Source organism: Aphis gossypii, chromosome 3, assembly GCF_020184175.1.
Source record: "Aphis gossypii isolate Hap1 chromosome 3, ASM2018417v2, whole genome shotgun sequence".
NCBI classification, from domain to species: domain Eukaryota; kingdom Metazoa; phylum Arthropoda; class Insecta; order Hemiptera; family Aphididae; genus Aphis; species Aphis gossypii.
In genome coordinates, this window is record NC_065532.1 from 4916091 (window position 1) to 4937066 (window position 20976).

Sequence of the window (20976 nt, forward strand, 5' to 3'; positions counted from 1 at the left end):
TAGCTTTATCAAAAAGTTATTATACCTAGTTACATTTTTATTTGATTTACAGCTTTGTGCATACTTTCGCTTTCACGACATTTTATATTCAAAGAAAGGGCAAAATTTATTTTGTCGGGGGAGATTATAGAGTTAAACAATTGCAATGTAATCGATCTACATTTAAGGTGAATGCCGTCCGGGTGCCATACCACCGTGACATCTTAAATCGTCTACAGCGAAATTTCACCGATCACGATCACGGAATTATAATTGAATATAGAGTTTTTGTTATTATTGTTTTTACTTTTGAGGAAATTATATCTTTTGGGATTTACCTACTGTCGAGTTTTCATTTTTATGTAACGTGTAATTGTTAAGAATAGTATAGCATGTTCTAAGTCTATATCGAGAGCATATTATATATTTGTGACTTAAGGTAGGTATAATCGATAACCTATATTAGAATATTTTTACATTGAACGTATTATAATTCTGAAAATGTAATATAATAAATTGATTAATTTGTTCCAATTTTTATTTTTCATTAATATATAGAATCGTTTTCTTTTTATATTTAATGAACAAAATAAGACCTTGAAAAAGTTGTGTGTCAAAATGTTATGAATATGTTATCTTATCTTAAAATTACAAATTATTTAAGTAGGTATATAAACATTCTTCATATTATTATATTATCTAATATTTACACCTAATTTTCAAAACGAAACACTTTGGATTCAAACTAATACAAATGAGGAAATAGTTGAGGAAAAATGTTGTTTATTATTAATTTTATTTATTAAATTGTATATGTGGAAATATTAATTATAATATAGCATTAAGATAATAAATTATTATAATATTGTATATTATGTAGGTACCTAATACCTATATGATTACATATTAGTGAATAAAAAGGTGGTTATCGCCTCTCAATATTTTATAAAGTATGAACATATTTCAATGAAATTTGTGTAAACAATTTGATGACAAATTATTCCGTGACTCATGTATCTATTTGAATTATATCATAATAATACATATATATTATAAACAAACTTATACTTAAACTCTCACGTTTGAAAATCTTGTCTAAACTTAATCGTTTTTTTTTTTTTAATTTTAAAGTAGGAGTTTACATAGGATCGGTCGGGTGTGGGTTGTTAGGTCGTTGAGGCGTTGACTAATTCGGAAAACGACAGGATTAAAACGTAGTGTTGCAGCTACGGGTTCACCACGCCTAGATTTATTATATTATAATAAACGTTGCACACGAACCATCAAAAAAAAATTATATTATATTATTTTGCTTGCCGTTCGTCACCGACAGAAAACTTTGTTGAGAAATTAACATCTGCTCGTTATTGTTATTTTTATGCAGATAAATATACATCAATAATATAATATATATATATATGATTTATTTACGAAGAAAATTATACTTACCTATAAATATATTATTTGTAACAAAACCAGTAAGAAATACTCGCAAAACGCAGCGTTCACTGCACGGAAAACGTAATACACTGGGTGTAGCGTCACGATAGTCTAACGATTTTACATTGAAATTACATTTGGATATGTCAGAAATTTGCGTGATACATCCTGTATAATATGTAATATGTACTGTACGATGACGATTCCGTGGTTGTGTGGTGTTTTCTGCGTGAGAGGACGTCCGCCGCCTGATACATTCTATTGTCATTTTATCTCGAGCGCGTGCTGAACAGATATAGCATTACAAATTTACAATATAAACGTTGACGACGATGATGATGATGTCTTGTATATCTGTATCGCGTGTCAACCTAAAGATTCGTCAATTCTGTTATATTGATATGTCCGACCAGTCTTATCAAGACTCCGAATAATAATATTATAATATTATTATAGATATGTATTATGTATAAAGTTTGTCGTTTTTCATCGGTTTCCCTCGATGATTACTTTGCGTATAGTTTAAACGACAGTAGTAAAAGTCAATTTCTCAATCGACATAAAGGGATAGTAACGACTTTATACGCATGCGCGTTTCCTAGAATTTATTGATAGTTAGTACACCTAGCCATGTTACTCATTTTTAATGTTGTAAGACAAAGAAAAAATCACATTGATTATATTTGAATGCAGTCCTCTGTCTTAATATAGAGAAAGAGAACCAACCATAAACCATATTAGAAATCTTTATTTAGATAATGCATTATTTTCGTATGGTTTATTCACAACATTGAAATGTAGCTATCAAATTTGGAATAGGTATTTTATTTTTGGCTAAATTTCTAAGACGTAAAAATATTATTACCTAACCAAATTTCAATTGTTTTCGAGCTTATCGGATATTGAAATCGAATCGAATGTCTTAATATTTTTTGATGTATGGATATCGATATCAAAATATCTAAATGGTATATAAAATAAACTCGATATTGTTTTTTCCGTACTGCAGAGATCCGTTTATAGTTTCTGAAATTTTAATTTTTAAGCATTATCGAAAAGAAAAAAATATCTTGTTAACTTGAGTGTGATTAAATTTGCAATAGAAAATAAATAAATAAAAAACTAAATAAAAATTCTACCTCTGTAGGTACCACACATATATGTATTACATCAGAATTGTTTTTTTATACGATTAAACATCTGATATATTGTATAGTCCACTTCAGTTGCAGTTCATATAATGTTCATTGCGTTCGTTGTATCGATTTGTATTGATGTATAATTGAAAGTCAAAACCATTTATTTTACTTTACTCATGGTTTTATTACACATTGGTACTTGAATTATCTTTAAACTCCTACGCAAGACATATTATGTACTTATTTTAGATACGATTGGTTGATATTTTAATGGTAAACTAGTATACTAAAGAAATAGCTTTGGTACCCATGTTATAATATGCAGTTGTGTATATTTAATAATAATATATGCTGTACCTATACGTACATTTTTCGATATAAATTTATAAATTGTTTATATATTTTTTTTTAAACGGACAAATATTTTATATTACCTATGTAGGACATATAGGATAGACAACAATAATATCATAATATTAAAAAAATATATTTAACATTTTATTGTTTTGATAATAGCCACAGAGTAATAAACATGCTCATTATATTTTATGAAAGTAAATAACTTCTTGCATGTTTTATGTGTCACGTTTCTTATAGTACAACAATGGTAGAGTATAATAACATTTAAGGGTAAAATAATTTATGAAATGTGTTCCTCATTATTGGTTTAAGTACTAAAATATACTTCCTTATAATAAGTTATAACCCAAGTAATACCTGTGCGAAATAATTTAGTAATGAAATATCATATTTACTATGTAGGGTGTACCTACGTAGGTATTATACGTCTTATGATCCTGAATATTTAAAGTCGTAATTCTATAACATAAAATATAAATAAATAATAATCGTAGAAAAAGATTGCGTTTACAATCTAGTCGAGGGTGGATCATATAATATCGTAGCCAATGTAGGGAGATTAATATTTTATGTTGAGGTAATAGAATGAGTTCTATAATACATTTATGATACGACTAACTACCAAGTTATTTTTATATAGTAGGTAGTATTTTACTATGTAGCACCTACCTACATAAGTTTTTATATTTCAAAATTTATCATGTCCCTTGTACAAATACAATAATTTAACTTTGAAAACATTAATTCTATTCGTTAGGAATTTTATAATTACATTGTAAAAAATTAAAGTAAAATGGTTTACATTCATTCAAAATCATTCCATGTGAATAATTTGATATTAAAAATAGTACCTAAGTTTCCTAAGTATTTTAAAAATTTGAACGCGTAGAAGTTTCTTTTTATACATTTACAGGTTTGGAATAAAATGTGGTTTATTATTTTAATGACTATAATGATATATTGATCGATTGTATAAGTTGAATGATTATTATATTTGTATGGGCTTTAAAAAAACACTTATACATATATGAGAAAAATCAACAGTTGGACAATATTTTTAGGTAGTCACGTTTAAATTAATATGTTTTGTTTTACATAGAGTTTTACGTATAGGTATAGCTATGGCTTTGCAGTTCTATAGATTGTCCAAACAATATTATGCAAGTTATAACTACAAGTATCATGCGAGTATTTGGATGTACGAGTACACTTGGGTATTTTTCTGTTTCTTGAGTCGTCCTCCCCTCTTTTGACGGATATAACTCACAAGTCCGTGACCGAACTGACAATGACATTTTTTCTATACATACAAACGATATTCAACCATATTTGGTATGTCTCACGAACGCTGAATCACCGAAAACGATGTATAAGTTACCGTCAACAACGATAAACAATAATATTATACAGAGGGAAGCATATTCTGAGTTAAAAGAAATTATATAATTAAGATATTTGACAGTATAAGTAGGAGCGCAGATGTGCACAGAAATGTTTAAATATTTAATTCTACCCACCCTTAACGGACAAGCGGTACTTAGTGTAATTTAATGTTATGCGTCTATACCATTATAAGTTTTATAAAGTTTATAAAAACATTAATTATTAAAAATATAACCGCGCACACTTAAATTCAGTTTTTGGGAATAAATTTATCATTTTATTATCATAATAATCCAAATTGACTATATTATCTTTAAAATGATTGATAATGATTTTAATCAAGTCTGATCAAGAAGTACGTAAAACGCGGATTTAAAGTAACTTATTTATTTTTTATGTAAACGAATATACTTATTATAATTGTTTATTGTAAAAACTTGTAAAATGTTGATATGTTTTACTGTTTTAGTTCAATACAAGTCTTTTTACCGCTTACCGATTTTCATATTTTTTATTAGATTTCATGTTTTGCTCTAAAATATATACAAATTTAATATAAATAATAATATGCAGGTACACAGTACCTTTATGTTTTGGAATTTCCCACTGTTTTAAATGGTGACTACAGCTGTAGAAAGATACAACACGTAATTTAACCATTTTTAATAATTCATAATATAGTTGAAGTCGATTGTGTTTAAAAGTCGTCTTGCCGTATGTACCTACTACTGTGATTTGGACTGGCGGTGGCACCAGTAACCGGTAAAGGAAAAACACATAATAATAATAATAATAATATGATACTATATGGTATATAACCACGCGCATTTAGATCCAAATATAAATCTACTGTGACGTTCAATTTGCCGATAATCTAAAAGTCCTATGCCGTTTTCTTTATTCGTTGGGAAGTTGGTATTTATACCGTACCATTGTTTCCGTACCTGTACAAGCTTAACGGTTTTCGATGTGAACATGACAATCTGCTGCGGTTGTTGGGAATATGTTTTTTTAGCATCGTATAAATTGTATAAATATATTGCAATTAAAGGCAAAACCAAAAATTACAGAAAAGTAGTTAAATCTAAATAATGAATCGTTCAGCGGTTATTTTTATGTCTCGAAAATTTGACTATTGGCCATTAGAATAATTATTAACAAAATTAAATAGTCAAATACTTCCTCAAATACTTCGCATATGACACCTGCGTACATTATAATATAGTGTCAACGACACTTGTCAAAGTCTGTATGATGTTTCATTGTCAATATAATAATTTTTTGTAAATATTCGAATAAATGCGATTTGTGCGTGTCGTATAGTCGTGGGTTGCACGTGGTGCGTTTACCGCATCGTTACACGCGGCTTATTTTGCGACCACAAACCAACTAAACGTCGTCCTTTCCACCACAACCTTCCAATATAGACGACCTTTTCCCGTATAATATTTTATATTATTATATTTTGCTCCAGCTTGGCGACATTACGCGATATTTCGTATATACACGGTATACACGTCTGACTTTTTTTCCCGCTCGCCAAAGTGGTCCTATCCACGCCATCGGAATTGATTCGTGAATTATTCCTACTCACGTTTCGTTTCGCGCACGAAATAATTTGAATTTCCTGCCGAGTTCGTCGAATACGGAACTATATATAACATATATATTTACCTACTCAACTTAGCTGTACGGATGACGCAAAAGTCGGTGGTCGTGCTCTATCGGATTCGCTACCGCTGGGATCTATATACAACATATTACACACAGGCATGTCTGGGATTCGAAAGCTCGTTTTAAAATATTTAGATATTTTTAGGTAGATAGGTATAAGATATGTTGTATGTACCCTGCAGTGTCGGTCTGGCTCATGATTGGTCCACTGCAGTCCTAGACATTTTTAACGACCCCTGTGCCACATAGTTATACAAACTTAAAAAAAAAGTAACTCTTTTTTAATACATTGCTACTATTGTATTTTATTTTTAAATATTTGTTATTATAATTTAAAAAATAATATAGATAATAAATCATGTTTTTAAATTTTTTTTTATTATGCACAAAATAGATAAAACTCGTTCAGTTTAATAATTCTTAATACGTTAAGTATTTGATTTGAACAATGCTCACAATGTTGAATTTACCAAGTGCTGTCGTTATTTCAAAAACAATTTGAAATGTCTCATTTATGATTCAATAAGTGATTTAATTATAAATTTTTCCATTTGACTATGGGACCCCAATATTGAAAAATATCTCTCAGCTTCCGACAATCGCTGGATGAGACAGATCCTGTTATAGGTAATAGGTACCTTTTAGTATATTTTGATTCAAGGGATATTAATATGCAAGTACATGCATGTAGATCGACGACTGTAGTTGTCCTTGGCTAGTCTTTTATTCGATTGGTTTATTGAAGATTTTCCCTTATATTTATACCTCGTGGGTCGCAACTGTGCAATAGAAGAACCTAATGCGGTAGTACCTGCGGCTGCTGCAACCAACACTGCGTTGTATAATCGTGTATGGTTTGAATAAGAACTATATTATTATATATAAAGTGCACCTATACGATACAACTATTATAATAGTACGTAGAAAATAGGACACACGACGTCGTTTACCTATGTGTGCGGTTCGCATAGTCGGTATAATGATGTGGAGAAGAAAACAAATCGCACATTTAACTATAATATTATATTATCTGATTTTCGTTTTACGCGTACTAGTGTACGACTTTAATAGCTGCAAACGTTTCTTACCCACGAACGACAAATTTTATATATTAAGACTTAAACTTAGGTTAGGTCTAGGTATTATACAGGATTTCACTCCACGATTCAGCCTGCAGAAGACGCGGGATTGTTATCATAATTTAATAGTATATAATATTCAGTATTATATTTTAATTTTAAGTTTAAATAGATTGTTGGTAGGTCATTTCAATAAATTAATACTATTTATTCAATAACTATCGATATGGGTAGATTAGTTTTTGAAGTACTATTTATACTTTTTAACTGCCTTCGGTTAAAAAATTAAGTTATAGTGTATGCGTTTAATACTTTAATGTTTAATTAAATTTTTTAATTTTTGTTTCAGGTGAGTTATAACTACCTACATCTAAAATATTAAAGCAATAAAATATAAGATTTATCTCGAGTAAAAATAAATTGTAAGTATAATTTTGTAATGCAACTATAATGGTACTTGTAAATAAAAATAAATAAGTATTTTTTTTTTTTATAATTTATAAAATTTATTATGTATAATTATTTAAAGAGAAAATTTTTAATGACGATATAATATATTATAAACGCACTCATAAAATTGTATGTTCGACTTATAATTTATGTACCTATATAATAACGATATCGATGTACATTTCTGTGTAGGTATCTACTATCTATGATCTATCTATTGATACGTCATAATACGTTATACAAATATTACAACTTTATTTAAATACTGAGTTAGTTTGTTTACCTCCTAAAGTGGGTAAGCTACTCGTATAAATTAATTTCATGATATATAGTTGAACATCAAAAGTTAATATTCTTGTTTGATTAGAGGTTTATTTTATTTTATGGGTATATATGTATATATATTTTTATTTTACAATGATATTTGGTGATTATAATATGTCTAATCCATAATAGACATCAATGTAGATTAACAACTCAATTAAAAATTATATAGGACAGTTTTGAGATTTTAAACTTATATTTTACGTATACTTTATGAATTGAAGACAAACCTTACGCTATTATTTATTCTTTGAAATACCTATATATCTATGTTTATTTTATAATTCTAGTATAGTATTGAAAATTGTTTGTAAATGCATGAGAGAATCACGTTAAATGTTAATACCAGTTATCTATTTTAAAATTGACTTAAATTTTAAACTTGACCATAAAATTACGAAAATTTAGGTACAATAAAAATAATAGGTATATTTTTAATTTTTCAATCGCATATTTTTGGTTTTATAAGTGGTTTTATATATTATCACTGTGTGTTTAGGACATTTTTGGATAGCATTGAAGTTTGTGCCCTATAATAAAGCACACTATTGGTGCATATTTTTTTTCAGAATTTTAAGTAATTATCGAATAATTTTAAACACGTTACATTTTAGTAGACTCCATATTATTATATATGGTTTGCCGTTTGGATTATGTTTGTTGTAAATTTCAATCGTCTGCCGATAGCTCCAAATCGGATGAGGTCGAACGTGGCCTCCCGGAGCTCGGGCAATGTACTTCGCTATGTATGTTAGATAATAGAAGAAGCGTCTCTTTGCCGATTTCAGATTGTGTCAATTATCATCGTGATTATTGTTTTCTCCATTTATTTAACGATTACTGGCTTACCATGTGTTGCGCACATATACGAATCATAATATTAATATTATGTACCCCGGAACTCGTATCTGAATAAATCGAATGTGGGTGGTCATATCTAAGAGTATATACCTTTAACCTGATCGAGGACTTGCGTTTAAAATAATTATTTTTACTTATTGTTCGCAACGAAATTTTAATCAAAGCATATTTTTCTCATACGAATACAATCAAGTTGAAATAATTAAAGCTTTGTATTGTAATTACCAAGTCATTTATTTTATTTAGTTGCTGAAATTTACTTCTGTTTTTGTAATATCTATTCAAATCCACAGAGCGCGTCATGAAATATAAAAATTCCAATTATTATTGTACTTGGTTTAATTTTTGTCTGTAAAACAACGCTATAAAATGCCATTAATAATAATTTGAGATGTAGGTAATTAATACTTGTCGGATTTATCAATTATCGTACGTGAAACTGCGTGCATTTTAAATTTATGGGCCGTGTTTATATTTATGTTTATTTTATTTATGTGTGTACATGGCTATTATTTTTTAAATATGTAGATTGAATGTATTTATATATTATATAATGAGCTAAGCTTACGCTTTGAATACTCTTCTTCAATATTTATGTGTATTATGAAGGAAATATTTTAATAGTTTTAGGTATTTACTTAAATTAATAAAAAGTGAATAAAGATATAGAATTACTTATATTTCTTAATTTATATTTTTTAAGAGGACATCATCTCTCGTCTGCGTTGTCTCCGTCTTAAATCTTAAAAAACTCACTGTATAAACATAAATAATGTTCTTACCTTAAATTTTGATTATATTTCAATTCACTGTAATTATTAATCTAACACTACATACAATTGGTTCTGCTGAATATAAAAATATATTTTGCAGTAGGTGTTAGTAAAATAACAGGTGTAAATGTCTTTTTAAGATAACAATTAATTGATTTTGTAATATTTTGCGAATTGTAATTGTTGTATCCTTCTGCGTAACATTATTGTTCAAGAACATTACATTTATTCGTATATGTGTTTAATTTGACAGTTAACTTTTTACATATTTTCACCATTTGAACTGAAAATGCCGGGAAACTAAAGTTTCTCATTGGTTTCCCAAAAATTTAATTTATTTAGACAGCTTATATTATATTCTTTGAAAATACTGTAGATTAAAAAATCATGTGGGTATATAGGTAGGGGATTTATTTCTTAGTGATTTTAATATTTTATTTTAGATCAGTTTGTAATAATAAAAAATAAACTAAAATGTAATAAGACCGATAAATTAATATGTTATCTATACAAGCGTGTACGTTTTGGTACACGTATCGGAAGTGATCACTTATTAAATACCGATTAGGTGTTTAAATAATGCATACCAGACTGCTGCTACATCTGTCGGGATATTATAGCTGATATACTTTCTACTTTTGACGTATACCTATATGTTTAGAATTATGTATGTATAAAAAAATAGCAGTCGTGATATCATATAAAGTGACTCAAGTTTAACCCGAAGGGAAGAAGTATTATAGGTTATGTTATGTGTTATGCCGTGTATATAGCGAAAGCCTGCAAACCGGACAATTGAGTTCGTGAGCGACACTCTCGAGATAAGGTAGAACAATATTATAACAAGTGTTAAAGGTTTTCAATTTATGTTGAAGTCTAATTAAATATCGAAATATGTATATGCCTATAAAATAAATAAATATATGTTGCGTGAATAATAATTGCTATTTAGTATATACCAAATTCGGACGTGCCGACACCAAAAAGAAATCGTGGTGTGAAATATTGCATTAATTATTCGAAAAATTAGTAACGTACCTACCGCATTGATTTTATCGTATTTAATATTATACTCATTACCTAGTCGCGATTTAAAGTACTTCAGCTGTGTTGAATGGCGTGTTTGAAAATTTATTTATCGTCATTCACTTTATAAAAATATGCAGTATTATAGCAGATTATTAAAATTTTAAAGTTATAACGTTTTAATTAGTGCCCCGTTAGATGTTTACTTATATTTTCAAAATAATCTGAAAAAGAAACAGATAAACACGGTGTATTGAGGGCGAATGTATACGAGTATATATAATATTATAACCGATTATACATTCATCGCGTGTTTGGCATAAGGAAAATAATGTATAGGTATAGTTTTCCGTCAGAATTCTGATTAATAATTATTCTTCGTTTTTGAAAAAAATAACCTATACATTTAAACCTCGAATAATATTTAAATATGTTATAAAGTGCACGTTCTCTTATATACGATTGAAATTTGAAACAATACGAGTAACAACAACTAATCATATTCCAAACGATTTAACTCCCAAAGAGGAGCGGCCTGCAGCAACATAATGCTATGGGTCTTAGCAAGAATTCGAGTTTAGATCGAGAAAACTCTAAATGCTTTTGAATAATTCATCAACCATTATTATTAAAATAATGATATTATTTCTGGCGTCTATATTCTACAAGGGTTTGGTGGTTTTTCTATGGGGTTCGAAGGGGTACGCATACAGTTGTTATTAAAAACAACGAACAGATGCGACAAATCTTGAGACATTTGTGTGCGATAATTAATTGCTAAAGCTGCTGTTATGTGCGGATATTAATTTCTATTTAAATAATGATTTTGGAATAAGGGGAAACTCGCGACGAACTCTTTCCGAGCTGTGATTCTGACGTATTTACGCGCACGTAAAAATAGAAATAATTAGATTTATCCGTGTGTATAGTAGAAAAAAGGGAATTGTTTACAATTCAAAATGGCCGAAAGCCAAGAAGTCTGTTCCATTGTTTACCATAAACAAAAAAATCGTATCATAAAATATATTCCTGTAACACAATAACGAGGTTCAGTATACAGATGCGAGTCTCAGTTGAGTAAGAATTTAGAGTTGTTATCATTTTTAAAACTAAATGTGTTGGATGTAAAATTTGCATAATGTGAATCAATTATTTTATTATACCATAAAGATATTTCTTTATTAATAATATTAAATTATATTAAACATAACTATTAACTAAATATTTCCCATACAAATTAATAAAATGAAAAACGATGTTTACAAATTTATTATTTTTTGGTTATCCTACAGTACCTACACGATGGTAGATGGGTAGATCCATGTTAGTAATTTTTGTTTTAAGAACATTAATTTAATAAAATGTTTTAATAATAAATTTAAAAAATCATGCTATCAAAGATTCACGATGTTTTAAGTATTTTAAATAAAATTCGCGTGTGTCTATAATTGTCCATATTATACGAGATATCTTTCTAAAAATTCTTTATTTTGTACTTTTTTCGTAATTTTATTTAACGTGTTATTGATTTGCTTTTTTTAGATGAAGGTAATACATTTTCATTCGAACATTTCATGAATGTCTTTTGTTTATCGGCCATTCGGATCGTTTCTACAACCATTATTTTCTGTTGTTTACGTTTTTTGAATTTATACCACATATTATGCTCCAAAAGTAAATTACAATTATTGTTCGAATGATAAAAAGCTTGTCAAGGTTTTATTTTCTTGAAGTAAAGTTTGATTAAATGTCAGTGTCTTTTTAAATTCCACATTAATTATATATCAATGTTTTTAATAAATATGTTTGTGACAGTTAGTTGAAAAATACAAATATACTTGAAATATAATAATATAATATTACAATATATCATAGTTAACTATAGTTATTCATTACAATTTTAAATGTGGAGTAATTATGCTATTTATACTATTATATTAATTATAAGTTATTAAACTATATGTGTAAAATTCTATGAAGTGAGGACAAAAAAGAATAGAAATCGCAATTATTTTATTTTATTATTACTATTTTTTTTTAAATTTTTTTTTAAAAGAAAATATAATATTTACATGTTTATGATATAAATAATTACAGACAAGCTAGATTATCAAATATATTTGTAGCTTATAATCTTTATTATAGCTTTATGAATTCAAATTTTAAACTTGACATTATTAAATTGTTGCTTATAATTTATATAATAATTTTTATGTTTAAGAATGTATGCAATTAACAACATTTTTAATATAATATGTATATTTATATATTAAACCATTATCAATGATATGATATCTTATTCTTATTGTGTCGGTCACTGTTCGTACTTCTGTTTATTTGTTAATAGTACACGTATTGTCGTATTATAGTTTCTTATTAGCTTATTATTTTTGTATACTCAATTATTTTTAAAATTAGAACAATGACTGTTTATATTATATTTTCCTTGGTTTTAAATGTAGACAATACTTCTATAGTTATGATGGAGCGATGGATGGGTGATGGGGTATTACTATTGTTTATTTTTTGATTTACACTATTTATACCTACCAATTTTTTTCTTTTTAATTAAGAATTTTTTAATTTTATAATTTAATTATTATTGTAATCAAATTTTAAATTAAAATATGAAACCTTAAGCTTTACCTTAAGAGACAAAGATCATATGTTTAGCACTATTGTTTCGTTCATATGTCGCAGGATAGTGACTATGTTATATGATATTAAACATTAATAATAGTAATAATAAATCATCGAGTTAAAAAAAAATAAGCGTAAAATTTGTTGATGTTAAAAAAAATATCGTTGGTATTTTTTACAATAGTTTTTTCTCGCGCCCAGAAAAATATATTTAGAAATGATGAGCGTGATTTAACTACCCCTTTAAACACCATTCATACCTACTCGATTTATGATCTATAAATGTGATTTGTGAAAGTATCCATTCTACCCGTGAGAGCGTCTTAGAAAAATATGATACATCAACGATTTTGAAAAAGAAATTGTGTTAACGAGCTTTTTTTTATTATAAAGAATCATTTTTTGAATACGATCGTTTTTAATTGTTTTAAAATCTACAATTATAACATTCCGTTAAACTTACTCGCTGAAGACTGGTTGCGTTTCTGCAATTTCGTACCAAGGCGAGAAGAAGAAACTTGAAGAATAAAAAAATTATTTTTATAATAATGACTTTATTTTAAATTGGTTTTTATGTCAACGTATGTCAATGTGGTGTTTTTCGAATGATTTGATACATAATAATAGTAATTATTGTATTTTTATTCTATTTCCATTTTCTCATTGCAGTTGATATAACTGTATTAGTCGATGGTTTATAAATTGTTTCTTAAACGTTTAACTGTTATTCTTCATTTTTTTTTAGTTTTGAATCTTTATAGAATAACGTTATAGATAATAAATAGTATATGTTATTTTATTTTGTTGTAATAATTATTATATAAGTTTTTTTAAGGTTATCGGCCTATACGATTATAGTAGATATGTTTGGTTCTCACCTCCGTTATACATCATATATATTATACGAATTTTATTTCGTATCGATATAGTGGATGGTCTTGTTTATACACAGGTGAAATATTTTATCCATTTGCCATACAAGCATCATATTATATTATGTACTATTTGTACCGTACTAGTCCGTACAGTCTCGTCTATATTGTCATGCACGACAGGTGAATAAATACCTGTAATTAGGTTCAACCACACAATTTCCAACTTATACATGTATACATATTCTATATTATATACAATGCTCAATTAGCATCTGTTTGCATTCGTATCATGGTGTTACAATGTTACATATTATTATATTATGTTATTCATTGACACGTGTGTTACACTGTTACTGGAAAAAAAAACAACGTTCCCCTCGATTATTTAAATGTTCATACGACCAAACTCGCTAGCTTACGCTTTCGTCTAATAATTACGTTTTGTAAATAACGCTTCGTGCCCAACCTTAGTAGGTTCCTTACTACAATTCTATATAGATTATTGTAAATTTGACAAACGCACAATTTATTCATCCAAATCAGTCGGGTTTGTGTTAGATACCGCTTTTACTATACCACATTTACACAATAAATTATAAGCGCGTATAGTCACATATACGTGTTTGAATATATTGATGGCTTAGTGAAAAACACACACTTATATATTATTATAGGTTGTATTTGACCTGAAATAAAGTTGTCTTAAAATATAAAATAGGCGTTGAATGATCTTTGATTTTTGAGTATACTGCATATTTGCGTGTTTATACGTTTTAAATTACTCGAAGTTGTTATAAACATTTTAATTAGTATAGTAAAAAAGTTCTAAAAACTATGAGACCTAATAATTGTCGTTTGTGAAAATGATTTAATATTTCGTGTGCTTAATAAGCTGTGCATAGATACGATGACAATCACAAAAAATCATCAAAAGTACTTTAAGTACTACAAGCTATCATTATATAATATGTATATCGTTTTAAAATACGCATGCAGAAAATGTTAAATAGCTTAATTCGCTTACAGTGATTTATCTCATGTAAAATAGTATTGAGATCGTCTAAGAAAAGACGGATATTTAGAAATTCTTGACCACATATTGGATTTGTTATTAAGAGAAGTCGAAAGTGTTCGCAGACGCATCGAACCGTGTGTCGGTCGGACACGGTTGGTAGTTTCGAGACGAGGTGTACGTCTGAGGCTTTTTAACACGCGATGCTATCTTATTATAATATATATTATTATACAGTGTAATTTATTGTAAATATTCCTTAATTGTATGATATATTATGTAATAACTATTATTGATATTTAATTTAGTATTATACATTATTAATTACTTAATTATTTTTATACCATATAGTATATAATATAGTGTTGTTCATAAGTATATTATTATATAGTTTTAATACTTGAAATATATTGTTCAATGTTCGGTTTTTTTTTAAATCAAATTATTGTATAGTTAAACAAGTACCTAAGGTTATAATATATCACATACATATATACACTGAAAAAATACAGAATATGTTTATATAAGTATTTTTAGTAAAACTATATAATATATACATTATACACATAACGCATGTGTTTAGATACATACATTTGTATGGCTTAAGTATACTTAATATTAGTTCAATAATACACGATGTAACGAACTTGTAATCTTATGTTAAAACGTAGTTTTATCGCCTTAACTTAAACGTATAAGTATTTTAAACGATTGTATGAAAAAAAAATAGAAAAACGCAAAAATCGTTTTATACGCGCTCGTTTGTTTTATAACTACAATTGCATTAAAATATAATCACTCGCGACTGCTTTACTATAGCTAATATATATAGGAACTCGTAAATGTTTTGCTTAATATAACCGAAATTACATGTTATTAAAATGACGTATAAACTATTTAAACTTTCGGATTGCTTTGGTTTCTGCTTTCCGACTCACACACCTCAAACACGACATATTCGTTTTTCGCTAATCCACATTGCAGTCGGTTTAAATATCGCGGAAAAGCGACGTTTAAATCGACCGCAAACATTGTAAAAACCTAAAAACAAAACAAATGATTATAAAATCAATGCCATTTTTATCGACATCATACCCATACATGATATTATTATATTGTTAAGATTCCCGCGACGACCGGACGCATCCACCAACGCCGCCTGCAAAGCCAAACTGAACACGCGTGTCTGATCGCCAAATTGGTGTTCGTGTGATTTCAGAAGAAACCGGTCGTCGTCAGCGGTAACGATCGCGATGTGGTCGTCGTCGTCCCGGATCGGTCGCCAAGCGGCCTCTGCGTTCGTGTGCGGCCGTCACACGCAGCTGCTCCATCGCCTGCAGAACCCGCAGCAGCACCAACATCACCAACTCCCGCAGTTCCGGCACCACCAACAGCACCTGCACCGACTGTATTCCTCTGCGGCTGACGACGTGGCGGTGGCCGCGCCGCTGCGGAGCACCAAGAAAAAATCTGACCGGGCGCCGCCCAAGCACCTGGTGGACGTGAAGTCGGTCCGCGCGGCCGGCGGTCGGGGCGGCGACGGTCGCGTGTCGTTCATGAAGCTGTTCGGCAACGAGAACGCGGGCCCGGACGGCGGCGACGGCGGTAACGGTGGCCACGTCGTGTTCCGGGCGTCCGAAAACGTTACCGGGCTGGGGCACGTGCCCGTCGAGCTGAGGGCGCCCGCCGGCGAGAAGGGCTACAACAAGGACTGCCACGGCAAGTGTGCCAACCACGCGTACGTGGACGTGCCCGTGGGCACGGTGATCAAAGACTGCGCCGGGCGCGTGGTCGGCGACCTGAGCCGGCCGGGCGTCATGTTCGTGGCGGCCAGGGGCGGGGCGGGCGGCCACGGCAATCGGTACTTTGCCACGGACACGGAACAGGCGCCCGAGGTGGCCGAACTGGGCGGCGCGGGCGAGGTGCTCCGGTACACGTTGGAGCTGAGCAGCATCGCCGATTTCGGGCTGTTGGGATTCCCGAACGCGGGCAAGAGCACGCTGCTCCGGGCCATCACGCGGGCCCGGCCCAAGGTGGCCCCGTACCCGTTCACCACGCTCCAGCCGCACGTGGGCGTGGTCCAGTACGACGACCAGGAGTCGGTGGCCGTGGCCGACCTCCCGGGGCTCATCGAGGACTCGCACCGGGACCGCGGCCTGGGCATATCGTTCCTGCGGCACGTGCAGCGGTGCACCGCGCTGCTGCTGGTCGTCGACCTGTCCGCGCCCGAGCCGTGGACGTACGTGGACGTGCTCCGGCACGAGGTCCGGTGCTTCTCGGCCCCGGTGCTCGACCGGCCGCAGCTGATCGTCGCCAACAAGGTGGACGTGGACGGGGCCCGCGACAACCTGGCCGAGCTCAAGCGCCGTTTGCCCGACGACGAGATCGTCGACATATCCGCCAAGCACGGTGTCAACTTGGAGCGCCTGTTGAAGCACATGAAGCGAGTGTACGACCAACGGCGTAAATCTGCCGAAGCGGACGGCGCCGCTGACTCTGACTAGTATAGCGTAGAACGACATAATCACGTTGTCGTCGTCACTTCGTGATATATATACTTTATATAGGTCGTAATCGATGAAATGATTTTTGTTTTTCGTATAAAATGTTTTTTACACTCTAAAATGTATAATTATAATAAAATAATGACTATACTTTAAATCGTACTAGGAAACGATTTTTTTTTTTTATATTAAATCAAAATTCCTTACCTATTTATCCACTTACTATTTGTTGACGTGTGTTTTCCTTAAGAACATTTAGCTGGAAGATAAGTCGAATAGTCTTATACGACCATTGGTCTATTTGATAAGTATTTGTAATTGATTGCCAATATGTTATTATTTAATTAGATTTGTGTATACAGTTCTGCATGCGGTAAACATTTTCCTTTCTGTACTATGTATTGGTGAAGCCTAAGAGGACAAATTATTAAAAAAAAACGTTTTGCGTAAAAAGAAACAAATACATGTATATGAAACCGAGTTTCCGCTATTATATAAAAAAAAAAAAATTGTCGGTACTATACGCAGTTTCTTTCTTCCAAAGTAAGATGTGGAAAAATTTTTCTCCTTTTTTTGTTGTGAAAATTTGGTTTAAAAACTGATGCTGTAGTATTTATCATCGATTGTTTCTCCGGGCAAACCCGTTTTTATATAACAATTTGTGTTTATGCAGCATAATGGTATTCACTTGTAAACTACTCCGAATAACCGTTTAAATGAACTTAAGATTTAAAAATAAAATTGTTCTCAAAACGTAATTAAAATTGCCTATATCAGGCCCCTGAAAAAGCGGGCGATGTTATGCGTGGAAACAGTTGCACTGCAGTATTACAATCGTGTGGTATTTCTTCGAAAAACGTGTCAGACCAATAATCTAACGCAGTGGATCTATTACAATGCACATATTTTATACACACGCACTTGTACATATTTACGACAAGTTGCGCAATGACGAAAACATACATCATGTCCTCGGACGGGTGCAAAGGTTACGCGGCGCATATAGGTAGGTATAAGTCGACATCGGCCAAAGATTTCTGTAGCGAGCGGAAAATAAAAAAATAAAATCGAAAATAACGAATAATGATAACCCATAGCTCTATCACAAAATATAAATCACACCGAATCGCATAAATCACTCGAGAAAAAAGCCACCACCGCGCCCCCACACGAGTACTGCGCCGCGGCTATAGGTGGTGCTCGTGTGTACATGCTATGCGTGTATATTATAATGTATGTTAATGAAGACCGATACGCGCCACCGAAGAGAGAGTTATCGCGACTCGGACTGTACGTTACACGCGAATATAAATCTTCGGGATTTGATTGTTTAATCGACGAGTCGTGTGCGCGTGACCGACCGGTGACCGATCGACGTAGGAAAGATCGTCGTCGTCGTCGTCGTGTAATCCATTGTTGCTTTGCACGAAAAAATAGTCGTTTTGTATCGAACGTACAACATTATTGTTGTATTAGATATTATACCGAAAAATCTGGACCGACGATACGAAACCTGTTATTATTGTCGTCTCGTCAATGTGGTTACAATAAAAATACGTACGATATGTACGATGCGCGTAATTGAATAATTACGTACGGCAATACGATTTATGTGTACGGCGAAGACTATTGCACCGAGTTTGCTGCGAAATAATATTTCATTCGATAGAGAAAATCAGTGCTTCACAAACTTCTTTTTTCTATATCTCCCTTAATTTATTGTTAAATTATCACGGCCCCGCTCCGGGTATAAATTTTATTTTTACACTGTCAACATTGTTAAAATAATAGAGATTTTTATTTTGCTAAACTTTTTTGTATAACTAGGTACTAAAATTGTGACTAGGTATGTACAATATACATACACGATACATAGGTAGTAGGTACCTATACGTTTTGTAATTCCTTTGAAAAAAATTGTATGATCATTTTTAACTTAACATATTATACGTAGGTATGCGTATTAAATACATTAATAATAGTTATAATTATTATTAATAATTAAGCAAAATGACTGTGTACATTTTATAAATAAATGTACTAATATAGTAATATGAAATATATCTTTCGATTCGTCACTCGTATAATAGCTGTACACTTGTACATAATAAATTATAATAATTTATGTATCGGTTATTGTTATGTATGCTGTCTACGGGTTATTTCCGTGTTCCCGATTTAAAGCGAATAATTATTTGTCGACTGTGTGACAATTATAGATTTTTAAATTTTAAATATCATTCAGTGATCGGTTTGTCGCGGGTGTTTCATGATCAATCATACCATGCGTTTGCGTTCCTCAATTTAAAAACAGTTCAATGTAGAGTGAGTAGTGACTATACATTCTCGCTTAGAATTTATTTAGCAATGATATCGGTATAATTACAATACACAATTATATGGTTTTACATAATATGACGTTATAACAATATTAATAGTTTAAAAATAATTGGATTTAGTTTAGACATATGATTAAAAAAAAATAAGAATATTGATATATTAAATTATACAACTAGACACTAGTTAATTATACATAATAATATATACCTAATATTATTATAGATAAATAACCTGTAGCTGTACTTAATTTTCCAGCTTATAATATGTTTTTGGTGTAATACAAGCAGTTGCGTATCAGTGGTTGGTCCCGAGTTGCGACCCTTTACTGAAAATATAATAAAAAATAATATAATACAAGTACAGGGTAATTTTCGTAAGCAATTTTTTATTATTTCACTTTGAAGATTTCTTTAAAGCGAATTATTTTATTGATTAAAAAGTCGTTTTTGGTTGTAGACGAATTGACGCAAAATTTTTCGAAAAATCCGAGTAAATCGATTTAGAAAATTAGTGGCCAAATCATGTTTGAATCGCGGATTACTAAATATTTAATATATATGGCAGCGTGCGAAGTTATATATATCGGAACTTAGGTGTGTAGAAAAATAATAATAAAATATGCGTAATTATGTAACCCATCGGGGGATAAACTTTGGCTTTTTTAATTATTTTCAATGTTTTTTAAATCATTCAGACGCTTTATTAATTCGCGTTCAGAGATGACGTCAGTGTTATATATTAGTGTTATATATATTATAAGTGTTATACATATTATTATACATTCACTCGTAATTGAATTTATGCGTTTTGTTCTGCCCGTTGACCTAAAGGCTCGAATTGGAGTGGGGTCGAAGGGAGAGGCGAAAACTTTCGGTTTCGAATAAAATTTGTACGCAAAATAATAATAATTGTTGAATTTCGTAGGGTACACGGACGTCGTCTGTGAGTGTATAACACCATATACATATATTATTATTATTATATGACCAAGGCGCGGCGAAGAAACGCGTAAAAAGAAAAACGACGACGACGCTCGGGTCGTTTTGGGCTCGCGTATTTTATGCATCGCGCGCTCGGGAATAAAATACGTGTCTACGTCGCGCGGGTAGCAGCTTGT

General features: G+C 31.1%; 1 protein-coding gene across 4 annotated transcripts in view; it reads left to right on the forward strand.

Moving 5' to 3' along the window:
- LOC114120058 (mitochondrial ribosome-associated GTPase 2) overlaps window positions 1-17681 on the forward strand; it is a 31820-nt gene extending 14139 nt beyond the window's left edge. For 2 of the 4 annotated variants that reach the window (XM_050203514.1, XM_050203515.1), the window contains exons 2-3: window positions 7404-7476; window positions 16139-17681. In XM_050203514.1, coding sequence (XP_050059471.1) covers window positions 16269-17519 — 1251 coding nt within the window. In that variant the 5' untranslated portion in view covers window positions 7404-7476; window positions 16139-16268 and the 3' untranslated portion in view covers window positions 17520-17681. The remainder of the gene's footprint in view (window positions 1-7403; window positions 7477-16138) is intronic. The other 2 variants (XM_027981842.2, XM_027981843.2) reach the window with 2 other exon arrangements.
- The last annotated feature ends 3295 nt before the right edge of the window (window positions 17682-20976 follow it).